Consider the following 19,466-nt stretch of genomic DNA (forward strand, 5'->3'; position numbering starts at 1 on the left):
GCATTCGTCAGTCTAATTCAGACATATCCAGAAAAATAAATCAAAAACTAAAGTTTGTCCTCGTTATTGTATGGTTTGATGTTACTAGATTTATAAGCCACCTAAAATAATTTTTTTCTTCAAAATTTTGAATAAAAACGTCATTTACGGAACGAAATTTCGAGCTATGAATAACTGAATACATTCATCGCTTGCGTCTCGATGTTTATGTACGGATGCCACGATCCGGCGAGTTGCGGAACATCGCGATTTCAACTCAACTTGACCATTGACGAATGTTACTGTACCGACAACATAAAACAGTAGTTATTCTTTTAGAACATGTAACACAAATACCCATTTATCGACGCACAACTGTACTTCCACAACCCGGAAATTCAACTGCACTTCTCTAGGCCCTAGCCCTGTCTTGTAGTATCAGTCGACTGGTGCGCCGAACTTGTAACAATTTCTAATCGAGGTTGATGATGCGTTGATACTCGCTACAGTGTTACGATAATCTTGTTGACAGACCTACTGTACATAATACCCCGGCGCGGCCGGGACTGTTACAATATCATGTCCCTGAAATGACGACGGGGAGATGTATGGAGTAGCAATATATGCAAGATCAAAAGAAACACTGTGGCCGGCGCCCATTCAACTATAATAGGCACGGTCTGTGGGGCAAAGTGTCTCGTGGAACGATCGCTTGACTGTCTGGGTTCAATCGGCGTGGCGAAAGACTTTGAAAATATTTTCGCAATTTCACATTTACGAGATTCAGAATCATATGAATGGGTGGCTCGAGCACAGACATGACGATCGTCAATATTAATTGATCGATTATACATGATCATTTTCCAGGGTTTTCCAGGGGTAGGGCGCATTTTTCCAGGGTTTTCCAGGGCTTTCCAGGGAGGGTTTGAAATTCCAGGGTTTTCCAGGGTTTTCCAGGACCGTGCGAACCCTGTGACTCATTCCGAAAATTAAAAGTTATTCTAGTTTAGTTTGTGCATTGATGTAGTCATTCGATCCTACCTCCATGGTTTGTCAAAGCTCGCTATTGAGTGTTGGATAGTTCGCCTACAAGTACAACAATGTTTGTTGATATTTTGGATTTCGGCAATACACGAGATCTCTGTAAATTCTTGATGTGTGGCAAAGGTGTCCCTTCAATCCTCATCTTCTACGTATCTAAACACCTACACACTGACTGTCTCCAATGTGTTACAGTGTTTATGGTGTAGGTAGCAACTCGTGTCATGGCATTTTTGTATTTAAAGTTCGAGCGAGAAGTCTCACTGAATCGAAATGCACTCGTGTCGTTTCGACGTGTCTCTGAGCTATTTTTTCATAAATGGCAACATTTTCTCTCGTGTTATGGGTAAATATTATGTAGAAACTATAACTTCCTTACCTGTAGACACCTTATGATGTTAAATCATTGCCAAAGACAGTAAATTTGTAGAAATTTTCACGAGATGCACTTGTCGTCTTCGCCTATTTTGAAAGTAAAGCTGACGCGTCGACCCGGAAGCTCGTGATCTGGTCACGTAGCTAGCGTGAAATAACGAGATTCCAAATGGCAGCTGATCAGCAAGAGGGTTCGCAGGTTTGTCTCAAAAATGTTACGTAGTTTTTAAAGGAAACTGTGTTTACAATAGGTCAATACGAAAAAAAATTAATGCCTGTTTTCTTTCTTTTTCTTCCATATTCAGATCTTTTCGTGTGCGATATTTAAAACCAGGTGGTCAGACTGCAAATGTAAGTGTGTTCATGGTTTACCATACCATATACCACGTGTTTTATTGTAATATTACTAATATACTGTTACTGTGTTACACTGTTTAAGTGTTAGCCCTACTTGTATGGTACATTGCACTCCACATGTATATATATACACACATATTTTTTCTAGACAGTCTGCTTAGTAATAATCATTAATGTATTTGAATATCATGGTGAGAATGAAAATAATCACACAAAATGTAGTGTAGACCATGAATTTGTAGGTAAAAGTATACAAAATATTACTTGTAAACTGTAAATGCATGCATGCGTGTATGTATGTATGTATGTATGTATGTATGTATGTATGTATGTATGTATGTATGTATGTATGTATGTATGTATGTATGTATGTATGTATGTATGTATGTATGTATGTATGTATGTATGTATGTATTCGTGCATGCATACATTTACATGTGTTCAAACATGTGAAGAAATAATTTCAAATAGCTTTTATAAAGTTTGTCTTCAGACATTCAATATTCTATCATATTTAATTCAGTGATCACTCATGCTTGATTGAATTGTTAGAATGAGATACATATGTTTATGTGATATTGTTTTCAGCAATTGGAAATTGGTTTCACTCTCACTATGTCTATGGCAGAAGTCCAAACTGTGAGGAAATGAAACTAGATTATGAAATATGTAAAATTTGGGAAAGAACAGGTTCTTTAGAAGCCAAGGTAAGACTTTGATGTGAGTTTGTCATGAAGTGCCAGTATGGGGATGAAAACATGAAAATAGAATTTTTTGGGTTGTTTCAGATGTTGACGTAACCCTGAGACTTTGCAATTTGAAACTCAGTATTAAGAATTTAAAATTATAATGTGCAATACACCATATTCTGGTTATCGGAAAGATAAAAGATTTCATGGTTTGACCACTTGGAGTGCTGTTTGCAATTTGTTTTGGGGGGCCCCTGGTGATGGCAAGAACAGTTGATACTGTATCCTAAAGACAACAGACAAGAAGTTACTATTCATTTCAATGTTGTTCTAGCTGTAATGTTTTATTAGCAACTGCCAGTAATCAAAACTCACCTATACACTGCTATATAAATGCTCTTTTAAGAACACACAGTTCTTTTACACACATTTTATTTGGTGGCTAATCATGCATGGCCATGATAGGTGGCCATGACCAAAGCTTAGCAAAATGACTGGAACTTTGGTAACTTGAATATTGTGACACTTCTTTCATCTGATTGTACTAAATTTTGTAGAAAGACACAAAACTACTTTTATAAGTAATGTATCAATATGTTGTACAAGTTGATTATTTGTAGTAAGACAATTAGAATCTATATCAGTCTCATTGTCATCATTTCTTTAAAGTTAAAAGATTTTAGCACAAAATATGAAAACATCTTGAGCCTTTGACATTTTGCCATGATTTGAATTCTCAGCCACAACGATAACTTTTTAATATCTTATCATAATCACATTTTCTTGTATATAGCAACAATTATTAGACAAAGAGAAGAAAAGACTGAAAGAAAAGAATAAATATACACCTGTATGGGAATTAAGGACATCACCACCTGAAAATTGGAATGTGCCCTTGGACCAAAAATAACAAAAACTGCAGTTTGGTGTGCCTACCACAGAAGACTTGTGACTTTGTAAATTTGAGAAATATTGCCTATTTTGTGGAGATGATTGTACTTCTAACACTTTTTATGTCAATCACATTGGGGTCACTTGAGTACAGGTACTCAGCTCCTCCAGTTTCTTGACAATTGAAATCAGAAAAGGAGACATTTTGGTCAGTACTGCGTTACTCAGTGAGTGTTTACAATGCAGAAGACATGTATGTTAAAATTTAGGAATCTGGTGTAGCTCTCAGCCTGACCTTGGTGTTTTGGACTCTCCTATTTTTTCAATAGGGGAGGCCAGCTGAAGGGAGAATGAGAAAGACCAATAAAACATGAATGGCTGACACTGCCATACTGACATGGTAACTACGTGCATATTGATGACAGTTAATCAAGTCATTACCACCTTCCCTTTCGTTGGCCTCCCCTTTTGAAAAATAGACTAGTCTAAGTCATTGTGATCAGACCAAGATCAATACCAGATCCAAATTTGTAGTGTTCCACAATCTGAAGTTCAGAAAAACATGATATTGTTAGTCATATGTGCTGAAGTTGAAAGTGATATTCATTCATTTACCATACATACAATTTAAATTGAGAAGGCTATGTTGATTATAAATCACATTTGTCAGTGTGACAGGATTCTGGCAACTAGTAGAATTTTTGTTTTCCACATTTTCATGTAAGGACAGAAAATGTTTGTTGAATTGTAATTTTGTAACATAGGAGAATAAAATAATGTTTTTGAACAAATGTGTATGCTTTGTTTTTATATAACAATATGAAGTGTTTTGTTGATAGTATATATTGGTATGTTATCATTTCTTGTGATGTTTCCAAAAGAATGAATGATAAAGCAAATTATGGTTCCTTTTTCGAATTCTATCGTTTTCTTCTGCTTATTATCCAAGCAAATGATAGTAGTGGACATAAATTTACTGTAGAGAAAGTGATCAGAGAATGTAAAACAAAAGAAATAATATTTTACTCCGCCCTCATACTGTCGGTGATCTTCCCAACAGGTCCTTTCGTTTATGTTTGTTCAAAAACTACTATACGTTCGTTGAGGGCGCTTAGTCAGCTGCAAGATGGCGGCCATCACCTGCACATGTGTGAGTGGTGTAAGAAGTTTAATCTTGGGTCGCTATATCGGCAGGACGTTTCTCAGGACACCAAAACCAATTATTACAGGTATTTCAGATTCCAATGTTCATTTGTGAACACATGCATGCGGCCCATTTTGTGAGATCGCGGAAAGTGTATGTGCTTTTCTGCCTGTGTTCCAGTGTAGTGTCCTCTCCCGTTTCAAACTTTCCATGTCATTAGCAATCATGTTGGATGGGTCTACCCTCCCATCATGTATGAGAAATGTTGGAGGCCATATAATACGAGCAAAAAGTATCGTTTTAGCTAGGATAGTGTGCTGGACCTGCTCAGATGACTGTATTTTGAGATCCAAACCTGAACACACCCATCCAAAGCACAGGCACTTGAATCAATCTGTATGGAAAGGCAAAGGGCCTCTCATCCCATACTAGTTTTCTTATCCCTATATTATGAACAAATGAAAGGGAGATACAAGTCTTGCTAGTAACATACAGTGCATAACTGATTCACAGACAGAGGTACAACAGTCAATATTTCATCTGTAACGTGTAACTTGTAAGCAGGAGTAGGGGATACACTAGTCCTGCTTACAGACAGTGCACGAGTCTATATTACTGACTTGACTCGGAGAAATAGGAGGGACAATTGTCAGAATCGAGTCCCGGATTACTCCGTATGCAAGCAGGAGTAGGGATACACGTTGGAGAATTGAACACCCGGACTGCAAGTACATTTGTACATGTATTGTAAGGGGTTTGTATTTACATGTACATTGTACATATATTGATTGATAGATTTTTGCACTGTAAAAGTACACCTCAATGATACAGTTCATAATTGAGTTGATCTAAACTACATGTAGTCCTGCTTGCAGACGGTGCATGTATTTCGCTCAACACCAAGGGACGACTTACACCGTATTCAAGCAGGACTAAACTATATGTACATGTAACTCCAATACTAAACATTGCACAACTGTAGTGTTTGGTTTTGATATCTGTTGACAGTTACTAAAATACTCAATTGGCATATATAATATACACATCATATACTATTACATGTAACTTGTGTCAACAGCTAATGTCAGCCTTCAAGCTAGTCTAATGGATTATGTTATAATACATGTCTACATGTATTTCCCACATAGAATACAGTGTCAGGAATGAATCAAAATGGCACCGCCATTACATGCTATTCTTAGAGAAACAAAGGAAAAAACATGAAAGGAAGTATGGACCACCGCTACCAAAACCAAGATCAGAACATGCCGAGTTACCATGGTAAGTATCTAAAAATCAAATGAAATTGTCTCATATAGTAACGGTAATAGTTGAACACAATAGACAATTAAACAAACAATGTCACTGCAGTCCATAAATCAGTGTCCAAATGAGTAGAGATACATTAGATAATTTGTTAGTCATGTACACAATAAACACTTTTAGAAAGTAATGAAACAACATTGCCCCCCCCCCCCCCCCCCCACACACACACACACACACAATAAATGTTCCTTCTGAGCAGTGCACAGCAACATGGGTTGCTAGGGGTTGACTGATGTGTGAGGTCGTCCCATCACAGACTACAATGTGGGAGTCCCTAGATGTTCACCGCTTCTGTTCAAATCTCCTTATTAAAATATTGTGTTGTTATCTTATATCCAGGGACTACAACAGTGAACTGTATGCCTTTGCTAAAAGACTTGGTGAAGACTTCAATGAAGAAACATTGAGAGCTGCTTTTACTCATCCAAACTTTGTTACAAATGAAATAGAAAAAAGAAAAGAACTTGAACTTGATGGTGAACTTGATATGCCAGATAATGAAGAACTGTCAGAAATAGGTAACATCATCTCACAAAGTACATAGTACATAACTGTCAGTAAGGATTACAATAGCTATCCTATCCTATATTCTGGTGGCAAACTGGCATTATCCATTAACAAATTGACCAATTATACCGTTTTTGTTATACTCTCCTAACCTCCCTTATCAGGGTTGAATCATCACAAGGTATGGGTGCTGACATCTTTAAAACTTGTAAACACAACAAGGCACCCTATTGGTCATTGAGCTGTTGATGGTAACCAATCAGGTCGACTTTTTAGGGCATGCTTTGAAAGCTCTGAGATAGATGAACAATAGTGAAATTGAAACTCGTTGATTGGTCAGGATGTTACTGTGAACTAGTGTACTGTACACCAAAGTTTGTGACAAAGATAGCACAAGAATTAAAGTCACATGACAGGTTTGTGACATAACAGTCACAACAGTGTTAAGTTCCATTTTTCAAACAATTCTAAATACAACTAAGTTTACATCTTTTGATCTTTGTTTTCTTCCATGTTTTGATAGGTGTAGATTTCACATCGGAATACATCAAGTCTTATCTCAGACTTGTTTATCCCAACTATCCTGATGATGGAATAAGGTATGCCATTTTTTGTACTCATTCAAATTATGATGATATTGAAACAGTTATGTATTTGGTCTCAAATATGTTATCAAGAGATACAACAGAGAGATATAAGTTACACTATTGTGTGTTATTCATTGGTTATTTTATATTTTGTTTTCAGTGCTGCTAAGGATCATTTGACAAGTATAGAAGTATCTTCACATATTGCAAGTAATTTAGGTGTGTCTGATCTCATCAAATATCCGGTAAGTTCATGTTGGTTTGAAGTGAAGGCAAGTTGTTAGTGGCACCTGATTGGTATATAAATGTCATATGGTATCATGTGATACTTTCCACAATAGTTTTCATTGCTTATTAAACTGGAAAGTTTGTTATGAGTATGCTTGCTAACTAACTCACAATGCTCAACAGTGTAGTCAAAAATGACAAAACAATGATCATTTGTTTCTTTGCTGTTTATATGTATCTGTTATGTCATTACTTGTAATTTGCGATTTGAGCTTAAATGCATTTGAACTTTGACTATGCATTGGAAATGCCCCAATGTTCTTGTTTTCCATGCATTCAATTTCCAATATTTTCAAAATATTTGCACTTTTTTCATTCCGTCTTGCTCATACTTGTTTTGCAGATCTTTCCATTTCCTCAAGATGTTGTACAGAAGACGTTTTTTGCTGTTGTAGGAGCTTTACTTCAAGACCAGGTGAGGAAGTAATTCTGTGTTAAATGTAAACACATCTGTGTATCAAAAGCCAACAAATGCAGTAAAAAATTTGAACACATTGTACAAATACCAGTTCTATGTAATTTTTTTGCAGACACTGATAATTTGTACACTTTTTACTGCTATATCAAGTTTTAATCAAACATCAATTTGAAATAAGTTACTATAAACTGAATATTTCAGGAGTTTAGTAATTTTGATGTCAAGAATACACATATCATGCTTCTAAAGTTCTTTATGTATTTTGTTGTACCTTCAGGGCCCTGACCGGACAGGTTTGTTTGTTCGAGACTTCTTCCTGCCACAGTTCATAGGGAAGGATATAAATGATTCCTGGGAACTAGTAAATCCAATGGGGTTATTGGTAGAAATACTACAGCAACAAGGCAAGGCACTACCAGAACCAAGGTATGATAGTTTCCTTGAAGACAATTTATTTACATTGAAGATGACAGTTTCGTGGTATCAAATCAAATCAAATATTGATATTCCTCGTCAGAAAATTAGTCTCGGAGAATAAGGTCAAATTTTCACAGATATTTCGTCAGCATTGTCAGAGGTGTATATATTCAGGATATATTTGTTTGATTTTGAAAGTAAAAATTAGTTTTCATATTCTTATATGAAATGAACAGTTTTTTCCTTTCACCAGATGTAAATATGTAAATTATCTTGGTAGATAAAGTCTAGTTTTCTGTTTCCAGCAAGAAATCAGTTTGAAATTTAAGATGGTGTTGAGTTATTACTATGGAATTCTGTGCATTTGATCAACAAGTTTGCATTCATGATCAACAAAATTGTAAATGTCATCACGTGTTCAGAACCAATGTATTATAATGTATTTGATGTAGCTTGCATTTCTTTTTTCCCTCCTTTTTTTTAAGGTTGATTCGTCAGACAGGTTCATCAACACTTGTTGCAATGTACATGGTTGGTATCTACTGTGATCAGGAACTCATCGGATTTGGTAAGTTTTTGTTGCCTTGTAACATACACAGTAGCTTCGCAAAGAAAGATATGTAGCCTCCAAAACATGCCACCTATAATATTTTTGAACCCTAAGTTTGCAAGTGAACTGATGTCACTTGATACAGTAATGTTAGAAATAGTATGACATATATATACCAAAATATTTGTAGCTGATGGTTTAATTGACAAGTTTTCATCATTTCTTCACAGCTCCTGGGTCTTCAGTGTTGGAGGCTGAAGATCAGGCTACAAGAGTTGCTCTCAAAAATATATTTGGAACAAATCCGGAAAAGTCACCACCACTACCCATCGATGGACCAGCTGGCAAATATTTGCATGCTAATACTATAAAACTACTAATGGAACAGAATAGAGTCCCACAAATGATGAGTATAAACCAGAGAGAAAGGACAGCACTACAAGACTGAGACAAATCTGATCCATCTCTTGGTTTTTTCCAAGATTATTGACAATTCTAAGTGGGATTTTTAGAAATGGTATATCAGCTCTATATTAGTGTTTGCCCCTCATTTAATCCCTGTTTGTGTGTTGGTACAGTCCATTTTCAAGCAATTATGGATCATTCCATGTGATAACGGGAAAACTGGCTTAGGCAAGGAAGACCCAGGACTTGGCAGTGGCCCTAAGAGGTTGCCAAGCCTAAGGAATTGTTGAACTTTGACCTCGGACTGATAATCTGTTATGGATCAAGTAGATGGAATACAAATATTGTGTAATTCACAGGTCAAAGGTCAGCATAGAAAACTTGGAGTGGTAAACTATGATTATTTTTTGTGTTTTATACAAATGGAGAGTATTTAAAAGAAAGTGAATTAAAGAAAAATCTATCACATGTCCTCCAGTTTCGTTTTATTCTTGATAGGGTATTGTGTCTTTAGTTCAGTATCTAAACTTTTGTAAGTTTATTTGATGAGTTTCCCTTTCATGAGTAGCACCATCTACAGTGAATATATCCCTTTGATAATTTACCACCTGGTGAAGTAAGTGATCATTACACTCTATAAAGACCAACATATCTACCTAGAGTGAACTATTCGTCATTGAGGGCGATTAACATTGCCATCATTTCAATGATAAGCAGAAAGGACTAATCTTTGAGTCTAAGGTTTACCAGCATAGATAATTCAGCTTTCATGTCAAATTCATTTATTTACAACACAAAACAGACTATGATTATTTTCAAATGGTTATATTTACTGATACATTCTTTTCAACATATATACATATTTTACATCTGGGTTACATTGACAATGAATGTCAAGTATTCAATGTTAAAATCTGTTTTCCCAACTTGTATTGTTTGTAACCACAAATAATCAATTCATAGTGACCCTGACAATTGTGGGGGGTTAATTTTATCGGTAGCTCCAGATTAGATTATGATAACCACAGATAATCCCATAGTCCTTTGCATCTGAGCATGCTCAGTCTGGATTGCAAGTTCCCTATTACAATCCATTGCAGCCTCTGTTAAAGCACATACAGCATTCACATAACAACCAGGTTCCCCAATTATGTAGCTGGGTTGACTTGAAATAGAAGTCTATGTAATGAATCATGGTATTTGGCAATATATTGTCAATTTCAGATTAAAGTCAATGGTCATGATAATCTCTTCACTGCTTTCAAAAGTTAAGAATGGAGATACAGTAAGTAGAAACTCTACAATAATTCTAGACCCTGTAAACCTATTACTAACTCTAGTAATGAAATATTTAGTTAAAAGACAATGTACTTTATATACAGATGAGAGCCAAAGTTAGATATTATTCCCCAGTATTTTTCTTTATTGGCCAAGAAAATACAAGTGACCTAAGGGTCCTTGTCACTACGTGTTGAAAGACGAGATCCAACAAACTGAAAAGTATTTCCCATTTGAATAAAGAAAAATATTGGGGACTAATATAAAAATACCTCTGTAAGCATATTTTATGAGAAATCTGGTAAATAATGCAATGCAATTTAAATAAAACATATTTTGATTCATATTTGCAGCACCATAGAACTAATGACATTGACATAGTTCATTGTCATGTACAAGAAGCAGGGAATAAATTCTCTATTTTTTGTTCAAATGCATTCAACTTGGCTTGTTTGAGGTATAATATTCAATACAACAATATAACAAGGTATTATTTATTTGCCTCAGTTACTTTTATGAACACCTAAAGTAATGACAGTAAAAACATACATTATATTATACACTTATTTATTGCCTGGTTATGAGGGCACTGGGAGACGTCTATTACCCCGAGGGTGGTATGGAGCAACTATTTCCAAGGCTGAAAGTCAAGGGTAATAGTTGCTACCTAACAGCACAAGGCGTAATATGATGTCGACTAGTGCCCGAATAAGGCAAGGCAATAAGTGGTTTATAACACATCACATTCTCAGGCACATATTCTTTCCATAGTCAAAGCCAATCCTGTGCAATGTGAATATTGTCCTACGGAAAATAGAATGTGAATAGTACCCCTGTATGCAAATTGAGGTCACAATGGGTCAATATTCCATACCATGTGATATGATCTCAACCAATCACTGAAGTATATATGAACACAATGAGTTATAATGCAAGATAAAAAAAAAATAGTTGAATAAAATTATTTTTGTTGTCGCCTCTGTCAATAAGGTTGGACCAAGATGCAGATAAGAACTGTATTAGTTTCAACAAGAAAAGCAGAATTATATTGACTTGCCAGAATACCATTGATTTTACCATGTAATGCTACGCTCAGAAATTTATCTGCAATTTAAGCTTCAGTTTTGAACTATTGCCCCTAGTGGCCAAACTATACAACCTTTTGTTTTTCCATTATCTTGCTCATGACATTTCAGGAAATATTTATTTAAAGCACAAAACATAAAACACTGTACTCTCATATATCATGGATAGAGCTGCAAATCAAATTTTAAAGTTAAAGAATTTTTTTTCACTGAAACATGCATATACTTATTCTGCCTGGATATTATTTCCATCAAATAAATGTATTTTAAGATATATCAAAAGTCTTTGTTAAATGTTTCTTTCCCATGATTATTATTTTTTGAATGGAAAAGACACAATTGAAAATAGGGTGTCCAAACTGTATGCTTTAATATAAGGACTTATCATGTTTATTATCTTTAAAATTCATGTCTAATAGTAAATGAATTACGGTAGTGTGAGCTTTTTGGAAAATGTTTTAAAATATCAGACAACCACAGCTGTTTGGTGTGTTGAATTTGTCTCTGCCTCTTCTTCTTCTCCTCCTTCTGCAGTTTCAATTTGTTGTACACTTTGTTGTGATGTGAGGCGATGTAGAAAATGTCTTAAGTCAGCTTTACCTTTTGCTTCCTCCTCAGCTATCCATGTCTGTAAAAATAGGAAAGATATAAATTCAACTATTAAATTGTATTGCAAAGAGATAATGATCAACAGATTGATTATTTGAATACATTTTGCTTTGCAATATACAATGCAATGTGATTCATTCATTCATTTATCCATCCATCCATCCACCCACCCATCTGTTCTTCATGCCATCGCCCCGTCAACCCAACCTCTCTCTCATCCACCCACCCCCCCTCCCTCCCTCCCACTCTCCCTCCATTCACCTGGCCCATCATTGCCTTCCTTCCTTCAGTCTTCCATTCATCCCTCCACCCACCCACCCACCCACCCACCCAGACTTTGAATGATCTCACCTTAACCTCATCCCTGTACATTATACAACTTAAGTCGGCCTTTGTAGTACCTCGTAAGCCACGGAAAGTCAAACTCTCCTGAAATCAAGCAAAACACAGATATTGTGTGACTTTGACATTGGAATTATAACTTACTACTAGTTCAGCTAAGAGGATTTTTATCAAATTTAATTTAATTCAAATGAGAAGAATGCTGATGCTGACAATACTGAAGCTGTATGTACGGTATTTCAGTACTGGATGTAGTTTAGCTGAATACGCATGGGCAAATTTTTTGGAAGTAGGTCGCACTAACATTATACCTTAAGTGCATTATACAAATGAACTTGTGTTGTAAGTAAAGGATACACTGGTGTCAAGTATAGCACAGACAATGATGTCAACAACTGTCATACAAAACATGTACAGTAACATCAGACTACAATGACAACATGTCAGATGCTAATTAAAAACAATTGCACTGGATACCACAGGATGAGTATGTTACAAGTAGTGGATATGTCCCTTGGACCGTCCATCAAATCAAAGTGTGCCTGACACTTTTTAAAATTACCATTCCATCAAATTGTTTCATGTGACACAGTTTGTTCATAGTACTTGTCCAATGGACATCTTTTAACAAGTCATTCTTTAATGTGTTTTTTTTTTTATATAGTGCTTTCCCACTGTGTGTTCTAAGCACTTTATAATTATTACCCCTGGCACGGATCTATATCAGCAGCAGCAGCAGCCCTTTATACTTCCTCAACTCCCTGGGGAATATATGTACAATCCACTGCAGCCTTTATAAGCACATAGGATTAAAGTATTCACATTGCAACCTCTATCCTACCAGGTCCCCAATTATACAGCAGGGTTGACTGAGGCACAATCGTGGTTCAAATCTTGCCCAATGACTTTAGCCATTCAGAAACAAATGACAGCGAATGGGCTAAAACCTGCAACCTGCAGCTTCCATGCTGGCCACTCTTAGCATGCGACCATCATGACTCCATTTGCCACTATTAAAGTTTGTCAACTTCACTCAAATTACACACTATAGTATCATCAACTTTATTCTGATTATGATAGAATTAATGTACTTTTACTTCAATCTTATAAGTCTCCGGTGTTATCTCTGCCATTATTAGATAGCTGTTGACATGTTAATAACAAAATTCCTACTTCTGAAATTACGAATGCGTTATCAAATATAAACACAATGAATCACAACTTTGGTGCTATCTTCGGCATGACTAATTGACATGGTAATATAATAACATTTCTATTTTTGAAAGTATGAATGTATAATGAAAGACGTGTATACAAAGGGATATACAAACACACAGAGATGCACAAACATATAAATTACTTCTAGTATTTTGAAAAGAACCAAAGGATCAGTTTAATTAGATATGAGATTTATAGTTGATTTACATGTATACAACAGTCCTCACAACTGTTGCAACGTATATAATCTGATTACCTATGTTACTCCTTTGATTGGAATCCATAACACAAATGACTATAATAGTTCTGGTAAACCAAGATTATCTATAAATGAAAGAATTTGTCACAGATGCAATACTAATGAAATAGATGATGAGTTTCACTTATTATTTTCATGTAAGGCGCATAAATCTGAAAGAATTATATTGTTCCAGAATTGTTATAGTAATATTAATATTTCTACTTTTTTCACTATATCACAAAAAGAAATAATCTTAAAAATGATAATGAAATTAATTATCTTGATCTTGCTTTATTAAAAAACAAGTCATTGAGAATGACATAGTCCCCGCTATGATTGGGTTTTAAGGAATTATCACTACTCTGATCACGCAACAACACTTGTGAACCTAAATCAAACAGACTTAGATATGTTGTGTCTGCTTGTTGGACATGGAACATGCCTACAACAATAAAGGATTGGTCGGGTATGGGGGATCATATCACGATGAAAATGGATATGCACATGTATGTCATAGAACACTGTCCTAATACCAACTTTGAATGAGATCTGTTCAAGCATGTCTGAGTTATGGCTTTAGACAGGGAAAATTTGCAAACAAAATAGCTGCCAGGTGGCCATATTGGATCGTATCATGAAACAAATTGACGTGCATATGTATGCCATTGTATGTTGCCCCTGTACCAAGTTTGAAAAAAATCGGTCCAGGCATCTCCAAGAAACGGCTGCGGACGGACGGACGGACGGACGGACAGACGGACAGACGGAATCCAATCCATAGGTCCCCGTCCCGGACTTCGTCCGGTGGGGACTTAAAACCCACAGATACGTGCTGACTTTCCATGTAGCTCCATGCAGCAAGTAGCTTGTATACTTTTTTTTTCAGTTCGGAACCTTTCATATTTCATTTTGTTTTTTCAAAATATTGTACCATACCACACTCTCTGGTAGTGTGTGTGCATGTAGTGTATCAAAGATTGATTGATTGACAGTATTAAAGTTTTGTGTCTAATTAAACTTGTGATGTGTTGATCTAGTACACACAATATAAATATATCTAGCAAAGATCAATAGATATTCCTTGGAGCCTGAAAAAATATTCATTTATGATTTCATGTTAAAACTGAATTAGAAATTTTATACTATAGGACATTCAATACCATGAATATGTTATTAGTATGGGTATGAAGTGTGAGTGACATTTCAATGTACATTTCAATGTGTATCAGTACAAAAACATGAAACTCGTGATTAGATTTTGTTGAGGAAACGTATATTGAAATTGAACGAAATGGTAAAAACTGAAAGAGATGGTTAACAATGTCACACATAGTAAACATTAAGCTGTAAATCATGGCATTTTCAAACAAAAAATGCAAAAACCATTTTTGACCATTTACATGGAAACACTGGAGACAGAACAATTGTAAAATGATCCTGTTGGACATGTTAAAGCGTGTGCATAGAGTACATCACCAGGAATGACCACATTGATCACATCATCAATGTGGACATTCCTGGGGTCAAATTTATATGTTTTCAGATTGTTGTATTTTCGATCACTTTAGAATACACAACTCATTGTTTTAATCTTTCTGTTTCCACCCATTTACATAGATCCAAATGAAAACATCATTTAATTGAAAACAATCCACCTTTGTCAGCATTTTCAAATCGTACGTTTTCATGGTGTTTTGGTGTCTTCATATAAATGGTAGATGCAAATGAAACAAAATAGTTGCATTTTCATTTGAGAAAACACCATCATGTAGACAGGACCTGAGGCTAAGCTTCACCGGGTTTTTTGAGGAAACCATTCCATGAAAGATTAAAATTGAATGAACTGGTAATAATTTCACACTTCAGCCTTAAAGCTTAACCATTTTTAAGAGGAAAAACCCCAATTAAAATTGTATGTTATAGAAAAATTCAAAATGATGATGGAACATGCTTGAAGCAAAAAGATATGCTATTCAACAGTATTCCATACATAAGATTTTTAGCACTGAGTACATGTAGATGAAAAAATGTGTGTTTTAGAATTACAAATATGAACAAAATTGATATTTCTTATCATGTTATATAACGTAAAAGTCTCTACTCACCACTTGACTGAGTTGTTGGTGTAGTGATGCTAGATCTAAGTCAGCTAAATATCGAGGGAAATTGTTTTCAAGCTCACTTTTTGTTAATGGTATGTCGACTTCAACCATTCTTTCTTCCAAAGCTTAAGAACAATTTTCAAACCAAATAAAAATGGTTACAGGATGCTTAAAACTATGAATAAGAGATGATCATTTGGGAATTTCAAATTGGCGTCAACGAATTTCAAAAGCTGTACTTGGAATAATACACTAGGGAAGAATATGGTCTATTGTGGGTTCTAATTTTGTTAGCAAATGTGATAAATTTTATATTATAATCTTCATGTTTTGGTTATCTCTTTCAGAACTTACACTTTACAAGAGAAAATACTGAAAAAAAATTTGTTATATGTTTTTTTTTGAAATGTTGCATTTTTATCAGCAAAATATCAAAAAAGTGGAAGAAAATAAAAACCCAAAGGAGATGAGGTGTTGAAGGTAGAATAATTGTTTTCTCATCTGGAAGCATACTATGAATAAATAACAGATAAGTATGAAAGTAACAGCAGTATGACATGTCGTTTCTCTCATTTAAAGTCATCAATTTTTCAAATTAAATGCTTCAAACTGTGAAGAAGGAATGTATACATGTATGCTGGGGAATGTAAAATGATAGGAAGGCAAGATATCACGCAGCTGAAAATTACACTTGGGAGAGTAGAGCAACAATTTTTATCATCTGGAAGCACACTATGAATACAATATTAATCAGATGAAAGTAACGACAGTATTAGGTTGCAATTTTGCTCTCAAATGGGCTGAAGATATTGAAGTTTTATGCATTTTGGAGTTTGTTGCTTACTAACAGGTTCTGTAATATTCTATTTACTAACTTGTTATTGGTAGAGTTACTACCGTAGAATTCCAACCTGGCATTTATGAATAATGCATAAAAATGCACCTCTCTTTTTCACTTGATTGCAAAGTCTTGACAAATTGAACAACATTCCTGAACTACATGTAACATGATAAAGTAACACACAGAGAAATGAAAGATAGAGTCAAATTATAATTGGGTTATCCTTTGCAATTTAGAAAAACATTGCCAGGACATGCATGTATGTATGAAATGGAAAATTTACACTATAAAGAGATACATGGCCAGGATATGTATGTATGAAATAGAAAATTGACAATATAAAGCTGTGAACTTACTGTCCTTCTGTTCTCTAGATTTAATAACTGTAATTTGATACTGCATTCTAAACAAGAAAGCCTCTAAAATGAAAGCAATGGCTATGGTAATCACAACCTGTATGATATAAAAGCAGGTAGAAAAATAAAGTTACAGATATTCATCATTGAACAATGTCATATAAAAAAAACATATTGCAAAATATGTACTTTCTATCATGAATTCAAAGAAAAGGCAATGAGGTTTTTTCTCAACGATAATCACCATGTTTTTTTTGACTCTAACACACACACACACACACACACACACACACACACACACAAATGAAAGACACACCTTTTTATTCCTCAATGACACTCACCATGTTTTTTTACTTAACACACATACATGTATGCAGGTGCACACACACACACACACACACACACACACACACACACACACACACATGCTTGCGCACATGCACACACTGCCATACCTGTAGTGCAGTATTGATTGCTTGTTAAGTGCTAAAAGAAAACAGTATGAAATTTAAACTTTGTGACAGCCCTATAAACATAAACCATGCAATTGCAATTTTTGCTTGAGGGTGTTCAATATATCCAAATCCAATAGCTGGATTGTTTCACATTGGTTCACTGCAAGTACATAAATCTACTTACCATACTTGATATGTAAAATAACATGAAGTAGATTCTACTCCATCTGGAAGTCACAATGTACACAGCTTCCTGTAAATAACAAATTAAACATAATTTTATACAATGTACATGAATAACAAACAAATGGTCACGAGTGACCATAGCTAGCTCAAAGAGTGAACGTTACTATTTTAAATCTTTAATCACTTGGTTTGTGTAAACTCTAAATGTAGGGTTAGGTCTTGGTAAATTCCAAGAATTCAACTTGCACTGCTATCCATGCACTTTAGGACTGACAGAGACCAGTGAAGTGATATACTAGTATGCCCTGAAATTAAAAGTTACATGATGATGCAAAACACAATAATGCCAGAATGGTTATAGAACATCACGTAAAGCATATTTCATTGAATCAAAATGCATGCATCATTGCAATGCTTTTGGGCAGGATGGTGGTGATCTTGACACTGGTTCAAGGTACTGACCGATTGGGGATCGGTTGAGACTTTGTTTAGACTAATTTAGTCTTTATCTATGAAAAGTTTAACCTATTGCTAAAATCTGACACAAATTGGTGCCTGAACTGCCTCTCACAAGGGGATTGATTTATACAAGTGATAACATTTACTATCTTCAGACTACAACTGTGAGTGTCGACTCTAAAGCAACATCAGTCGCAAAAGTGATAAGCTGCGACGTCTTGGGCCGCATTCAAATGTTTGGAATGTGATGATTTGCTTACCATAGTAATATGCCAATTATTGATAATGGTCAGCTCAAACAGTGTAACTGGGTGAACAGAAATGGACACAACATGATGTAATAAAACAAAACAGTGACTTGAAAACATTTGCAGTGGAACTTTATAAAACAGAGTATTTCATGTCCTTAAGGATGTAAATAGTCATACTCTAGGTAATTTTTCCAATATAATGACTCTGAAAAATTACCTCTCGCAGCAAGATATGGACCGATATTTGGCAAATAACATATACTTACATCCACTTTGAAAGTAGCTGGGTGGAAAATGTTTTATTTCTACAATACTGTACATGCATAATTATACATTATTGACACACACACACGCACACACACGTGTACTACTGCAAATACTGCTCAAAACTAAAATTGCAAGTTATGTGAATATCATATATTTATGTATAATTGTCATCTAAGGTGTACATATGTTGGAGTTTGGTGGTATACCTCCATGGTTGGAGAATGATCTATTGTCCATTGATGGTTTCTAACCACCCCCATCCACCCATATGAAAACCAGGAATCAACACATTTCAATATAACTGCTATTGAGCAAAAAGTGATCTTTTATGGGAGCAACACTTTGGTGGGAGCACATCTTTTTGATTGGGAACCCTCATTCTGATAGAGTACACCTCTATGTCCCTGTCGACCACCAAACTATGTGTGTACAAAAAACAAAGATCTGCACCAGAATAGGCATCCTTGTTGACTACAGAAACTAGAATCCAAACTTACCATAGCTGGCTAAAATATTTTCAAAATTATTCAAATAGAAATATTTATTCAAGTATTGCGTTTCAGGAGTAGTATTTCTGTAACTGTAAAAAGCTTCCACTGAGGTATTTCTGGAAACAAAATAGAGTAAATCACATGAATTTCACAAGTTGATAGATCGATATAATAGAGAAAAATCAAAGGAGAAGGGCACATTAAACAGGAAAAGTATCTTTTTTTTTCATCCCACTTTGAAATACATTTTCTAACTTATCGAGGAGAAGGGGAAATTTGTATGCACATATTAAACTAAACTGTCTCTGTCT

At 35.1% G+C, this 19,466-nt stretch overlaps 4 protein-coding genes across 7 annotated transcripts in view; 2 read left to right on the forward strand and 2 right to left on the reverse strand.

The window, feature by feature from the left end:
• Positions 1-1,488, reverse strand: part of LOC144448792 (uncharacterized) — a 48,810-nt gene extending 47,322 nt beyond the window's left edge. For both annotated transcript variants that reach the window (XM_078139082.1, XM_078139083.1), the window contains exon 1: positions 1,400-1,488. The gene's annotated coding sequence lies outside the window, so the exon portion shown is untranslated. The remainder of the gene's footprint in view (positions 1-1,399) is intronic.
• On the forward strand, positions 998-4,094 carry LOC144448793 (synaptic plasticity regulator PANTS-like). Of its 3 annotated transcripts, none has more exons than XM_078139085.1 (4): positions 998-1,366; positions 1,701-1,746; positions 2,341-2,459; positions 3,235-4,094. In XM_078139085.1, the coding sequence occupies exons 1-4, from the start codon at positions 1,340-1,342 to the stop codon at positions 3,349-3,351; spliced, it is 309 nt and encodes a 102-aa protein (XP_077995211.1). In that variant the 5' UTR covers positions 998-1,339; the 3' UTR covers positions 3,352-4,094. The 3 variants fall into 3 exon arrangements, with proteins under 3 accessions (XP_077995211.1, XP_077995212.1, XP_077995210.1); XM_078139086.1 differs by having other exon boundaries at positions 998-1,225; XM_078139084.1 differs by lacking the exon at positions 998-1,366 and adding an exon at positions 1,391-1,594.
• Positions 4,095-4,465: 371 nt separating this feature from the next.
• Positions 4,466-9,398, forward strand: LOC144449468 (large ribosomal subunit protein mL44-like). The gene is made up of 9 exons (XM_078140006.1): positions 4,466-4,561; positions 5,625-5,757; positions 6,142-6,320; positions 6,833-6,908; positions 7,057-7,141; positions 7,528-7,599; positions 7,880-8,028; positions 8,505-8,587; positions 8,800-9,398. Exons 2-9 carry the CDS (start codon positions 5,666-5,668, stop codon positions 9,015-9,017), a joined length of 954 nt encoding a protein of 317 aa, XP_077996132.1. The 5' UTR covers positions 4,466-4,561; positions 5,625-5,665; the 3' UTR covers positions 9,018-9,398.
• Positions 9,399-9,828: 430 nt separating this feature from the next.
• Positions 9,829-19,466, reverse strand: part of LOC144449058 (two pore channel protein 1-like) — a 67,277-nt gene continuing 57,639 nt past the window's right edge. Inside the window, exons 6-12 of the mRNA XM_078139470.1 lie at positions 19,162-19,271; positions 18,407-18,453; positions 17,686-17,754; positions 17,047-17,143; positions 15,853-15,974; positions 12,298-12,375; positions 9,829-11,965 (exon numbers count right to left, since the gene is read on the reverse strand). Coding sequence (XP_077995596.1) covers positions 11,804-11,965; positions 12,298-12,375; positions 15,853-15,974; positions 17,047-17,143; positions 17,686-17,754; positions 18,407-18,453; positions 19,162-19,271 — 685 coding nt within the window. The 3' untranslated portion in view covers positions 9,829-11,803. The remainder of the gene's footprint in view (positions 11,966-12,297; positions 12,376-15,852; positions 15,975-17,046; positions 17,144-17,685; positions 17,755-18,406; positions 18,454-19,161; positions 19,272-19,466) is intronic.

The sequence above is a fragment of the Glandiceps talaboti genome, chromosome 18 (assembly GCF_964340395.1).
Source record: "Glandiceps talaboti chromosome 18, keGlaTala1.1, whole genome shotgun sequence".
Taxonomy (NCBI): Eukaryota; Metazoa; Hemichordata; class Enteropneusta; family Spengelidae; genus Glandiceps; species Glandiceps talaboti.